Source organism: Lates calcarifer, unplaced genomic scaffold (genome assembly GCF_001640805.2).
Source record: "Lates calcarifer isolate ASB-BC8 unplaced genomic scaffold, TLL_Latcal_v3 _unitig_5784_quiver_486, whole genome shotgun sequence".
Taxonomy (NCBI): domain Eukaryota; kingdom Metazoa; phylum Chordata; class Actinopteri; family Centropomidae; genus Lates; species Lates calcarifer.
In genome coordinates this window covers 200,255-215,083 of record NW_026117725.1, presented here as the reverse complement: position 1 = coordinate 215,083, position 14,829 = coordinate 200,255, and the positions used below count along the sequence as shown (strand labels likewise).

At 39.8% G+C, this 14,829-nt stretch overlaps 1 protein-coding gene across 1 annotated transcript in view; it reads left to right on the top strand.

The window, feature by feature from the left end:
* LOC108876794 (RNA binding protein fox-1 homolog 3) overlaps positions 1 to 14,829 on the top strand; it is a 266,422-nt gene that overhangs the window by 167,719 nt on the left and 83,874 nt on the right. Inside the window, exon 3 of the mRNA XM_018666526.2 lies at positions 13,206 to 13,454. Within this exon, the coding sequence (XP_018522042.1) occupies positions 13,206 to 13,454 (249 nt within the window). The remainder of the gene's footprint in view (positions 1 to 13,205; positions 13,455 to 14,829) is intronic.

The following is a 14,829-nucleotide window of genomic DNA, read 5'->3' as shown; positions in this document are numbered from 1 at the left end:
AGCACATGTACATAGATCCAAACAGGATGAGGCCAGTCATTACGGCATGAGAGTGGTGGCTCATAGGGCCTCGTGATATCTGGTTGAGTCCCAAAGGGAAGTTGTAGATTGCTGATAGTTATCCAGCTGCTGTTGTCTCTGATCATGATGCACTTAAGGCCCTGCTCATTCTCACTGCCTCCTTATAATGAGAGATAAGAGAGAAACAGTGTGGAGTATCTCTCTCTCTCTCTCTGTCTGTGTGTGTATGTGTAAAACATTTGTGATTACTATTACTACATATTACTGCAGTGCTTACTATTATTATTCTTGTCAACACACCACACTGTTCTTGTACTGGGTGGCTTTTTCCTTCATTGCCATGAACACATGCCATGTACATGATCTGCTGCTGTAAACAGTCCCCAATAAATGCATCATTTTTAAAAACTACAACGAGCCTTGTTTTAAAAATGAAACTATATATTTTTACCCATGTGACTAATGCACTGATGATTTTGGTCTTCTAATGGGTTAATTGTTGACGATAAGAAAAGAATATATATCGGCCTTTAACTGCAATTGTAATTCAAGTTCTCTTGACATTTCCCACTGCATGTTCTACAGTTGTAGATTTATGGATGCATTTTTCCTATTGTTGCAGTAGTTTAATCTAATATCAATACAGTATGAAAATCAGTAAGCACTCTTGAAACCTGCTTGAGTTCAGTACTACATCACAGTGAACATCAATGTCAGCATTCATTTTTTCAGGTACATCATCATGTTCTGGTGAACTGCAGACTGAATGCAGTTAGATTTGAATTTACATTGCATAACCTTACAACAAAACCATAGCCAGGTTTCAATCGTAAGAATTGGTTTTCCCATTGTACAGAAATTAATGGAATCCAATGGCTGCCTGGCATAGTAAAAATAACTCCTAGTTTCTAAAATACAGCAGCAAGGTTTGCCAAATATGGTTTTAGCAATAAGTAGGATGAAGGCTAAAACTCAGCAAAATCACTAGTACAATATGTTATTTAGAATGTATAAGACTTTAAACTGTTTCTCTCATAGTTGTCCCCTGGCATCCCTAGTATTTTCCTGTACTGCCTATGCCAGCAACCCGCTACACACTGTTAAATTAAGGAAAAATCCAAAGATCTCTTCCCTTGATTTCCTTTTGAGTCAGTTGATATTGTCAGTTGATATATATATATATATATATATATATGTGTGTGTGTGTGTGTGTGTGTGTGTTGTATGTATATATATATATATATATATATATATGACACTTTCATTTGAGTTGTTTTTAAAATAACTGATTGGAAAAATGATTGGATCTCTATCACATATAATTGAAAAAAAGTTAATAATCATATTACATGAGTTGTTGAGTACTTAATATATTGTAAGACCCTATACTAGACTGGCACAAGGCTTTTATAGTGTGCATGCCTATATGAGTAAGGTGAAAAGCACGTAGTGGTTCCTCCATTTGTCTGTGTGACTACCCTGAATGTGTCTTTTTGCTGGGTGTGCCGGCAGTGTCGTGGCTTTGTGCCGGGGTCTGATTGAATTGGGCACACAGGCAGATTTACATATGTTTTCCATTGTTATGGGGTTTAGTGAATATAATGTAGCAGGCCTAGGGGGAGCTGGCAGCCAGCAGACCTGCGACACACTGTGAATCCTAAACAGTCTTTCCTCTCCACCAGTACCACTGCTCTTCTCCTTCATGAACATGATTTTTCTTTCATTCGCTTTCTCTCTCTCTTGCTGGCTTTCTTGTTCTGGCTATAGCTATCATCTCACACACATACACACACATACACAGGGGTTGGATCGTGCAGTGTCCATGCTTGGCCAGTGAGGGACTGGGAGTGTCGGCCAATCTCTGCTCAGCCAAGTGTTAAATTAGATTCCGTTGCCTCTCTGTCAGAGTTGTGTGTGTGTGTGTGTGTGTGTGTGTTTTGTGTGAGTTAGTCACTCACAGGGACTGGGTCACTGTCACACACACTGATATTCATAGCAGTAGACTGTACTCAGGGTAAAGTCAGGAAGTTTGCAGATCTGCAGCCATTCTCATGCTGATGTTAATGATGAAGATGATGATGAAGAGTTACTGTAAAACAGTGTTGGCAAATATTTTGTCAGTTACACTATATATATAAGTATATATATATATATATATATATATATATATATATATATATATATATATACACACAATCTCTGTCATTCTTTTCTGACATTCTGACACAGACTCAGAGCGTGTTCCTTTGAGCACAGATTTGATCTTAGGAAGAAGGAAAAAGACACAAGGTGCTACATCAGGTGAACAGGGAGGGTGATCAAGCACTGGGATTTGTTTTTGGGCCATAAACTGCTTTTCCTTTTGATCGGGGGTCAGAAGTTTTGGTACAACTTTTGTGATGTTCAAATTTTCACACAAAATTAGCTGAACTGTCTCTTCAACTTGTTGAATGTTTTCAGAAGTTTTTGATGTGCATGGGCACCCAGAACGTTCATTGTCTTTGACATCCTCTCTGCCTTGACCAGATCTTTTGTGCCATTCAAACACATGTGCACATGACATGCAATGTTCCCCATACGATGTACAAAAAGATTCAGCTGCTGTTTTGTTCAATCTCACCAAAAATTTCAGGTTAATGTGTTGCTCAACTGTGAAGCTAATCATTTTCCAACACTTTAGCAAACACACATGCACTTCAATCAGTAGCTAGCAGTGAAATAAAGATGTCACTTATTAGAAATGTACAGCAGTTGTGTGTGAATACCCAACCTTTAATATATAACACTCAGTGTGACTGTGAACCATGTGGTTTTATCCTCATAAGCGCAGTCTTATTATTTAATAGCCATACCTCTTATATCCTTGTATGTCTCCTCCTTATCACTTTTCTCCTCCCCTGCTGTGACGACCACTTGCTCATTTCTCTGTAATTAAAGTAAAGAATGGCAGAGAGTAGATTTAATTTAATTCATGGACTGTGTGTATGTATATATGTATGGTGTGATGTTATTATTTAATAATTATTTGATCAGCATGACAGCAGAATTGGTGATTCACCAGTATCTGTTTCTAGATGATGATACATGGCGATGTCAGTCCTCTTGTAATTAAATATGACTATTTTTCTCTTGAACTTCATAAGATTAACTAATGGTTCAACATGCTAATATTTACACAGCATTTAGATGACTAAAGTCATTACGTCAACTCATCACTATCACTGTTTTCTGAATGGTTTTAAAAGCATTTTTAGTCATTTTCATCCCATGAAACGCCAGTTTCTATCTCTTCAAATGTGTAAGTCCACACACCTCATTCTGTTTTCTTTAACAACTGCATTGTAAATCACTAATTATTCAGTTAATTCAACATAGAAAGTTAATTGAACTCTAGAAAATAAGTTCAGTATATTTACATTAATTGAACTTGTTTCCTCAAGTTGAATCAATTGCTTAATAACACAGTCATTACTGACAGATTTGTTTTTGTTTTACATTTAGTCAGTTTAAGGAGTCAGTTACACATGAAGAATCTGACATGCAGAGCTATCAGCTGCAGCTGTTGAAGCCATTTTGTACCTGAGCCAGCACAAAGAAAACATGCTAGGCTGCTTCCACTGACTTTGTTAAATTCTAAGCCTATGGGGAAGGGACTGAAATCAATACTATCGTTCATTGTGGTTAGCTTTTTTTTTTCACTATTATAAAGAGAAACGACCATTACTTACTGAAGTTTACATCATGTCTGTTTTCTTCAAATTACAAAAAAGCTGTCAGGAGAGTTTTAATTCTGAAACAATGCATGCTTGGAAGCTTGTTCATGTGCTATTTTTGTCTCTTTAAACCTGCAGCAGTTGCTGTCTAAGGTCATGAAAGTTGATGCAACTGGGCCAATAAGTAAGATTTTATAAATTTTTTTAGAGCCTTCAATCACTTGTCATGATGTTCATCAGCAGATGCAATTTGAAACTTTGGCCACATGATGTCATTAAATAATAACATGTATCAAAAGGTCAAAATTTAGGACTTCAATTCAAGTTTTTATTTTAAACTGCGGTTTAACTGTTACAAAACAGAGCCAAGCAGAAGGGCTGAAAAATAAGGTACAGTTACATTTACTGCTGGTTGACAGTTTGGACTGGATTAATGGTCACTTACTGTGCACACATAACTACACCACACTTCAGATTTGGGACTTTGCACAGTTACCTCATTTAGTCATAATAACATGATAGAAATTGTATCAAATTCCATCATAACCATTATGTCAGAGGGAGACCACACTGTATTGGAGTGTTAAAAATTAAACTGTGGTTGAAAAAGTGATCCATTTAAGAACTAAGCAGGCTCATTATGTCTTCTGTTTATTTTTCTTCAGTTGTAAGTCTTCATTTCATTCTTCTCTGCCCCATCACTTTAGGTGAGACAACATATTAAACCTAATTAAAGTGGAATCCAGCAAAGACAATAATGTTACTTTTTGTTTACTGACAAAATGTCTGCTATATTTTGAACGAGGGCTCCCTCTGCTCCCCTCCAATCTTTCTCTCCCTATCTTTTCCTTTCCTTCTGTCCTATTTTATGTTTAATATCTGCAGTGCACATTATTATTAATAATTCCCAAAAGCAACAGGTTTCTGACATGTGTATGCAGTCTGGCCAAAAAAGCTGCATAAGACAAGAGACTACCTATCCTATCCGTCTATTGATGGGAAGGTCAGTGGTTTCATGCCTGGCTCCACCAGTCCGCATGTCAAAGTATCCTTGGGCAAAATACTGAACTTGCTATATTCTGTCAGTGCAGTCCATTTACCATTTACCTGGCTAATTAGCCGTGCTGGCTCTCTGCCCCAACCTTCATGATTTGTCTCTGTCAATCCCTAATAATTAAGCTGTAGTCATGATAGTGCAAGGGACCCAGACAGTGCTAAACGGGCTGAAACACACATGCACATGGTGTATACTGTGGGCTTCATTTTTATCTCAATGTATTCTTCATTACATCTCTTCCAAATCCCTCTCTAAGATCATTACAATATATTACATCCTACAGACATACACAGGCCGGTGCAGCTGCAGGGGGTGGGGGTAGAGGGCGGGGTGGAGTGGATGTTATGGAGCATCTCTGCCCAGCAGAGAGCTTGGATAATAGTTAGTGAGGGTGGAGAGAAGCCCTGGGCTATTTTGGAAAATAGCTGAAGAAAAGGGAATCAATATTAGACATAAACCCACTGTGCAACCATGTGTGTGTGTGTTTATGTGTGAACCTTTTAATTACCCTTCAGTGTATTAAACTCTTTCTTTCTGCTAAACGTTCTCTCAAATAGACAGACAAGTCTTAGTTCTGTTTCTAAACAACTGCTGATAGCTTAAAACATTTTGTGTTAGTTGTGCTCACCTTTCTTCTGATATGTGATTCCCCCTCAGTTTGCATTCCCTTTCCTTTCTTTCCTTTCTTTTTGGTACCCCAATTTTGCTTTTCCTGGGGAAAGACATGACTAAGAAGCATCTCCAACTAATCATCAGCTTGATTAGTTGCATTCAGAGTATGGGGTAGTCAAGTGAACTAATCATTTTTACACCTTTTATAGGGGATGAGACAGATAGAAAGAAAGAAAGAGACACACTTCCCCTTGATCAGGATCTATGTGCATCTGTTCATGGTTATCACCGTGTGTACAATCCTCCACTGGAGGTCAGTCAACCATTTTTCAACTGGTAGCTTGTACAGGAACTGCCAACAGCCTTTCAGGGAAGAGCTTGAGCCAAAAAAAACTCAGTCCACTATGGTGGACCATGTTTTACCTTCACACAGGATATAAGTTACCTTTTTCTCAAAGTCCTCAAACTCACCAAACTGTGGTGCCTTGAAAAAAGGAGGCAGAAGGCAAAAGTCCAGGCCTGAATGAAGCTGTGGTAAAAAATAGTGGCTCCTCAAATAGCCACAGACCAGCCTGAGCAGCACAGGTCTGCGGTGGCCATCAGGAGCCTTCATGCAACCAGGACAGAGGCGCAGAAAGATGGCAGGCTCATCAGATCTGCCCTCTCCAGCCTCAGCAGGAACAGTTGCTTACTGTAGCCCAGACTACCAGCCCTCTGCAGGATAAGCTTGACTGTGTATAGTCACCACACACCACAGATGTACAGCAGTCTATGTGTGGTCTTCAGCCATTACCCAAGTGGTAATGTGCATGAAGCCTCCTTCTTCCACCAGAAAAAATATCAGACAGGTGCTTGGATCCACTGTTGCCTTGACAAGAAAAAGTCCACCATGGCCCACTAGATGTCCTCAATCAGGTCTCCTGGTAGAGGTAGGACAACCAGTCTATGCCACAGTGCTAAGACAACTAAGTTATCGGCAACCAAAAATCAATCCCTATAGCAGTTGGAGTAACAATGAAATCCATTTAGACAACTTGCCACACACTTTCTCCACCACACCCTCCCAATTCTGCCTTTGATCCCCAAAAGACCCTCAACACCTTCATCCATCTTCTTTCCCACTGCAGATCTACAGGCAGACTGGGTGCTGTCCTCTCTCTCCATTCACCCACCTATAAAGCAATACCAATACCAAAGTAAAATAATCCCACCCATGGGCCAAAGTGATCACCAAAACCAAAAGCTCTACATACTGAAAACAAATAGCCATGGTCCACCCTGTCAAATGCTTTTTCTGATCTAAAGAAGAATATTACTCTCAAATTCATACATTTTACATAGGTCAAGTGCATGTCTAAAGAGAAAGAGGTTTTCTATTATTGTTCTGCTATTACAACAGCATGTTTGGTCCATGTGAGTAAGTATGTTCAGATAGTCCCTTGATCTATTCAACAGTGTTCTGGAAAGCAATTTATAGTCTGTGCATAAATGGGCCACCAGCCTCTAGTTTTTCATCTCCTTTTTTAAGGACCGGTTGCATAAAAGTTTTCCAAGAGTACTATGAAGATCAGTCCATGGTGAAATCAGTGATATAATTCCAATCCCCACCAATGATCAACTGCTCCTGACCATGCTTCTGTACCTCATCCATCAAAACACAGAGAAAACCTAATGTGTCAGCCCTCTGATTTGGGGCATAGACAGAATGTGCACCCTTCATTTTCTACCCTTAAAATCAGACACCTCCCTTTAATTAATTCCACAGCTGATTGAAGCCTTGGATTAGTTCTTAGCAGCACTGCTACCTTCCTACTCAGGTTGGTGCCATGGCTGAGTGTATACAACCTCTCCCACCACAGCCTACAATCTATTAGTTTGGTTGCTATGAGTTCCCTGCAGAAAAACCACATCCTCTAGTTCACAGTCAAAAAAAGCCCTCTTACATCTGGCCCTCCCACCATTTATGTTAAGATATCCAAACCCAAGTCCCTGCATAAAACAGAAACAGTACAACATGGATCAGCAAAGAGAAGAAAGCATCCTGTGATGCATGATCAGAATTTATTTCACAAGTTTTGACCTTTTAATGTTTTTCCCCTTTGCTGCCTTTCTCAAGGCTGTGATGTACTTTCTTTGGGAAAAATGCATTTTCTCATCAAGCTGCTCAAAACCAACCAGCTTCTGCAGAAAACTAATAGACTATATGAACTTTTGTATATCATTGAAATGGTTTTGTGTTTTTTCTGACTTTCCAAGGTGTCATTCAGAAGTTTTCATTCCAAAAATCATGTATCTCCTCCAGAGAGTACGGATCTGTGTTGTACCATGTAGTTTCCCCAGCTACCACACAATCTGACTCAGAATCATATTCCTATCCTCAACCTCAACTGATTACCAGGGATCTCCACTGCACTCCCAGCATTCCCCTCCACACTGTCCCTCTCTGCTGATCACATCCTCTGTCCCTGACAAGCTGCTGGATGCAGCTGCCTGTTCAGCTACTAGTGTTTCTGCAGGGTCTGCCCCCTCATCCAATGCCATAGGTGGGGAAGCTGTTTCCTCATCTACACCCAGTGAAGCGGACTGTTCCTCTGTCTTACTCTGTTCCCCTCTCTCTCTGCCCAGAGCCATTGTCAGAGGGTGAGATGTCAGCGGTGTCAGCCCCTGTGCTGTCTATGTGGAGAGAGAGACAAAGAGAAAGACACAGAAGGTGCAACATACATTTGCCTGATGTGTAAATGGAGCTGGAATCCATCAAACATCTGGCATGGCGCTCCACTGAGCCAAAGGGAAATAAACTCAATGAGGGGAAAGGCAGAGGATAGAGAAAGACACAGAGAGAGAGAGAGAGAGACAGGTGGCTGATGCAGAGAGATAGATGGAAGGATGGAGAAGGAAAGGGATGGATAGTATGATTTAGCTGATTGAAGAAATCATTTACCAGCGCAATTTGTCGACAAGGATCTGGGGATGTCTCAGTGTGTCAGCACCTCAGTCACTTTGATTGATGATGGATGTTCACTGACTCTAACACTTTCTCTCTCACTCTATCTCTGGCTCTCTCTAACTCTCTTTCTCCCTTAGCCTCTATTCCTGTTCCCTCTTCCCTGCTAAACCCCAGCAGGGCAAACTGTCTCGTGTTCAGCTCATGAGCATGGCTGTGTATGTGTGTGTGTATGTGTGTGTGAGCCTGTGCCTGTGCCGCACACACGTATAATGCACGTGCATACTTACAGGGAGATGTATCACACCTCAGCTCATGATTTAAGCATATTAAAATAAAAACTTCCAAGTGAAGCATTTTCCCTGCAGCACTCACTTCACACACTCTGCTGCTATTATTTAACTGGACTGTCTTTGTTGATGGCTCACTGGTGGTATATGTGTGTTTGTGTAAGTGTATGCTCTTATCTCCAGTGTGTGTATTTGCCAGGTGGGGTTATATATCAGCTCCGGTCTTTATCAGTGCTGCAAGGCAGGGAGGCCTATTGATGAGGGTCCTTGTTTTACTGAACCAAGACTCACCCCAGGCCACACATCCACCCTGCAGAGACCGAGATTAACAGTCACAGAAATCAGGCCGGTATATAGGATCAAAATAGAGAGACTGTGTAAACCTGGAATTTATGTGTACTGTTCCAAAAGTGGGAGAACCACAGTAAAACCATGCTAAATTATATGAAATCCAGCCTTTAACAACCATCCACATGCCCATTGACTGTCATGAGTGAAAGGTCAATAGCTTGATTGACTGGGGGCAAGTCAAGTGGCGGCAAGAAAGGACAGAAGGGGTTGAACAAAGCAGACCTTTTTCAGACAGAACGATTACAGCTAAAAAGCTTGAAAGATGACATTAGAGGAGAATGTTGGTGGAAATCAATCAGAATAAAATTGCGCAGAATACTAAGAAATTTAGTTGGAAAATGAATCTAAAATCAGGGTCCACTTACTCATAGCAGATGGAATTTTCCAAGTTGCCAGAGCAATGTACTGGAGATGTTCAGGTTTTATAGGAAAGTTTTAATATTTACTTTTCCAAATATTTAAAAAGTCCTGTACATGCTCATAATAGGATGTTTCCAAGGTTGAGATTTAATTGTCAAAATAATACAAAATAGCTAAAATTTCACAATATTTCGCTTCGCCTGAAAGCAATTGATTTATGAGAGGTGATTTTAATGATCCTACAAGTTTACAGTACCTTACAGTACCGGCAACTGCGGGGTCAACGCAGGTCGCAGGGCACACGCTGGCGTAACAGTTCACACTTCCGAGATGTAAAAATTTAAAATAAAAGCTTTTATGCTAATTATTTTCTGTGATAATATTTTTCAGAGCTCATCATCTGTGACAGCTCTTGGCTCTCCTGACTGTAACCTCCCTGTGGCAGCTTCTCACAGACTCAATCAACTCATCTTCCCCTCCCCCCTCAAACACACACACACACAGAGAGAGAGAGAGAGAGAGAGAGAGATACCCCCTCCCAAAAGGAGATAAAACTCAGTTTTAACTTGAGTTTACAAACTTTGAGCTTTGAGCAAAAGCATTTTTTTAAGTGCTGTTATTGGGTGCATATATCAATCATTTGTGCTTAAACAAGGCTTATAATGAAGTTATTTGAACAGTGAATATCTCATCTGCCTAAAGTCAGGGCGAAGCCACTAACCAGCTGTAGGGATGGGTATCATTAGGATTTTATCTTTATCCATACAGACCCCTATCAGTCCAGCTTAGACTGTTACTGGTTTAAGAGAGTGAAGTTTATAGCAATTTGCAAAATTTGGAGATTAGTGACAAACTAACCAGTTAGACTACATACAGACAAGCTTTCATTTTAGCTGTTAGTAACAGTTTGCTATGAGCTTAACCAGCGTGCTGTGCTTCGTGTTAAACATTTCATGAGACTGTGGACAACGCTGAAAATATTACTTTACTAACTACTGGCCGAACAGGCGGTTTGACAAAGAAAAGGTAAAGGCCAGCAGCTTTTACTTTTCAATGCACTTGTCGTCAACTTGAGTGGCTTATATTCAGCTGGTTCACCTCGACGCCGGTGGATGTAGACGTGCACTTTTCCTGTCGCCGTACACTGTGTAACATGAAAATATCAGCCAACCCCGTGTGAAATTTCCTAACTGATCAAAACCAAACTGTAAAGACAGCATCAATCCACACTCAGCTTTGGTCAAGAGGAGACATATGGGAGTAAGAAACAGAAAGGGTGATGGAGTAAGATTACATGAATTCAAAATAACCTACAATTCCTTCAAATTAATTTGAAGCCAGTTTAATTTTTTGAGCCAGCAACGTCACCTTCCGGTCAAAATAAAAATACTTTCTGTTGGGTTTATACTATGGCTCCAAGAGACTTTTTGGTGCGTCATGGGATGTTACATATGTGTGCACATTTTCAGATTTTTAGGCGCAACGGGCTTGAGGGGCTGTTCTGTTTAAAAATGTAGGTGGTGCTACTGAGGCCATTTTACCACGCCCATGCTCAGGACCCCTAAATTATTAAATTTTCAAATTTTCATGAGTTTTCACGCATGTTTAGGCCCTCAAAAACGCGATTTAGGAGGCGGGAAAAAAAAGAAAAAAATAATAATAACAACAAATAAACCAAACGAAAACAAGAGGGTCCTGCAACTCGTTGCTCGGGCCCTAATAACTACAAGCTGAAATTGCCACTGAAACTTGAAAACAACTATTAAAGTATGTATGTGTGTATGTGTATATTTCTACTGGGTGAGTGTTCACGTCAGCTGTTAGGAAATCACAAAACATTTGAAAAAGTAATATTTGTATCCAAATCTAACCAGCACAACTAAGTCCAGTTTTATTATTGATGATTTGACTTGTTTGCTGCAAGAAATTTATTTTGTCTTTATTTGTATGTGAAGTGAGTAAACCCTAAATTGAGCAAAACACTTTTCTGCCTAGGGAGTCGAAAGTGACTCTGCCACGGTGTGGCTACAGTCAGCGAGCCATCGGCAACCTGTTTTGTTATGCTCAACACCATCAATCTCCATGCATAAGAATAGCCAACTTCAATACCACTATTGATCAGAGAAATCTTTGGAAACATTTAAGGTCAGAGCCTCGCCCTACATAAGTTGCTGTGAATGATTTATATATTTTTAAGCCATTTTCTATCACATTTTGGAACACTGTGTTAGAAAAGTGAATTGCTAATATGTCAGATGGATTCATCATCATCGGTTGGAGGAAACGGGCATCTGACAGGCATGTAAATTAGAAGGAGCCTGGACAGCAGTGAAAGAGCATGCAACTGAAGCAAGTGAGGAATAAATGGAGAAAAATTGAGAGGAGAGGGAAAATGCCAACCTTTATTAGAAACACAGATCTCAAAACAGACTTTGTCATCTAAAAGTATCAGTTAATTGATCTTTCTCACCTTTTTTTTAAAGGGTGTAATCTACATCACTTTCTTTTGGCCTATGTATTTCTCATTTTCTGTGCGAGTGTTTGTGTGTTATGTGTTTGGTGAACATCTTTCTAAAGAAAAATTTAAATGTGGGTGAGATTTATGTCTGGATTTAACATGCTTCTCTTCTACAGATAAAGCCAATATTCTCTTCTTTCCATGTATAAAGGATATGCATGCTCACTGTCCCTGTCACACACACACACACAGACGAGGATTCATGTTGTAATTTTATTTGATTTGACTATGTCTCATTGAGGGATACAGGAAATCATCAGGTGATTTCCTGTGTCATTTTCCAGACTCTCACTATTAGGATTTATTACCAGCTGTCTTGTAACAAGGGTCCCCAGCTGGACACTGCAGTTATGTGGTATGTACTATGACCATTCAGCTATCAGCAAGCCCCTGTTGGGAGTATTTCTTTTCTTTGTTATTACTTTTTCCACATTGCCTTCACTGTACATGTGAGGGAATGTTTATTACCAGAGTAGTAGAATTTCAGCAAATCTCCCAGTCAGGCTGCTAGAAATCCCAGTTCTTCTTCACCTCTTCACATCAGGAAGTTCTTGCTATACTGAAAACAAACTAGGTTGTGTAATGTGTTGCCTGACCTTTTGTAAAGGTGGCCAAGTGTAAGTGTTTATACATGTTCCAAAAGGCCCAACTTTGGGGCAAAAATTCCACCATCATAGAGACAAGTTATAATAAATAAATGATACAAATTGAGAGCACACTTAACAGTGCTTTGAAGGCATTCAACATGTTGTACTCAGTTGTACACATGAAAGGTGACAGAAGTAGCTGTGTGAAGAATGGGAAAAGAGTTTGAGAGAGAAGTGCCAAACTTGCCTGTTTTCACACCACCTTACACCAGGACAGGAGGGATTCGACCATCTGATTCCACCATGAGACAGGATGTGTCAAACACTGTTAGATGATCTGGCAAGCATTTAGCATTTATACTGAAGCCTTAAGGCCAACCACAGCCTGACAGGCTCAGCTAATAATGTGGGGGGCTTGCTAAACCAATTGGAAGAAGAACTCTGCCTGCTAGTTTTGATGGAAGGACTTGACCATTTCAGAACCCAAGATAACATTTAATAGTTAAGTGAGGTATAGATAGATCAAATATATTTTAAGTTTAGAATTTTCTGGGGGAAGTTTTGCATACCAGCAACCAAATGTTGAAACCCTATCAAAGCCAGCAACAAAATCAATCTGCATTATAATTTAACAAGCATATATTTGACAAGCTGCACCATGACTCAGACAAGCAGATCAGCCACTAAGAAACAAACCTGCTGGTCTTTCTCCCTTTTTTCTCTCTGTCCCTATCTTTATCTGTCTATATTAGGGTAACCAAGAGGCCCCAGCTGCCCCTGAAGCCATGGCCCAACCCTTCCCACCAGCCCAGTACCCCCCACCACCACAGAATGGAATCCCTGCTGAGTACACTACGTCCCATACCCACCCACCGGCTGACTACACAGGACCGAGCACAGTGACTGAGCATGCCCTGACACTGTACACGCCGACACACACACACAGTGAACAGCCGGGAAATGACAACAACACCCCTGCCCTCACGGCCAGCACAGTAACAGTGAGTGTACAGTTTATATCTGCACTGAATTAAAAATTTAAATCCAATGTAATCAAATACAACAATACAACTGACCTCATCTTCATATCAGAATTTATAAAGTTTTGCTGTATTTTCTTAAAGAAGTTGGCAGGTTGAAAAAAGTTAGGGGGACTTTACTGATGTTCTGATGGCAAATGTAATTTTTCAGTGATTTTCTTTTTTCTTTTTCCCTGCACAACAAGGGGTAGAAAATCTTCAGTGCAAACACATAATGTTTAAATCTGGTGATTTACAAGGTTAAAAAGTAAAATAGAATTATCTCATTCACTGCGGTTTGTCGTGTACTAAACTGATTTCTTGAAATGATAATCGAATGAGAGTCAATGTAGTTCTGTAAAAACAACCTAAACTCTTGCTGGGTTTTATTCTGTTATGTTGTTGATGCTGTGTTTGTATGCACGTTGTCCCTTTGACATTTCTTTTGCTTCAGCTGTGAAAAATTTGTTAAGTAATCTGTGTCTTTATCAGATTTAGTTGCTATGGGATAAAAACAGAGCCATGGGCTAAATTTGGCTTTAGAACGGAATTGGATTGACCAGTGAAATATATTTCAAACCATCATTTTATAATTTTGTAGGTTCAAAGGTTAAAATAGTTGAGACGCACAGTTTTCTCACTGCACTCAGCTCATGCTTTTGTAGTGGTGGGTGGTATACTAAGAAGAACACAGGGAACTGAGAGTGACACCTCTCCTTGACTCTAGGACTCTTTCTGAAGTTTCTTTGACACCTCACCTCACATGAACCCAAAACTCAAAAAGTCAAATATCCTACCCTTTACTCCCAATTAAATCTTTAAATTATGAGAAAATGCATAAAACAAGAAAGTAAATGAGATTCATGCAATACTCAGAATGAGTTGAATTTCTCAGAGAAGGATTTTAGCTTTCTTTGGACCTTGACTCTAAGATTTTGTCTGTGTGTTTACATTTATCCACATATCCACATACGCACCCAGCTGGGACAGATTGGTGGCTTCATGTCACTGACAAATGAGGCATATTTCAGCGGCAAACACACACATACCCGTTTTTACTTCCCCCGTGGGACCGACTGTATGGAAGGGTATTGATGGGATCCACCCTTTCTGAGTGGTCTAGAGACATAATTTTAACTGCAAAATTCCTAATAAATTTTTGCTTCAAATACATCAAATACTCAAACCTAAATTTTAAACCTTAATTTTAGTTCCTGTGGGGACCAAAGCCCCCCCCCCAAACTCCCATTCCAATTTCTGAATTGAATTTTAGCTTTTTCTTTTGCTGCTTCTTTTGCTTTACGTTCTTTTAGTTCATGACTGTATGCATGTCGTAAATGAAATCATTAACTTCCCC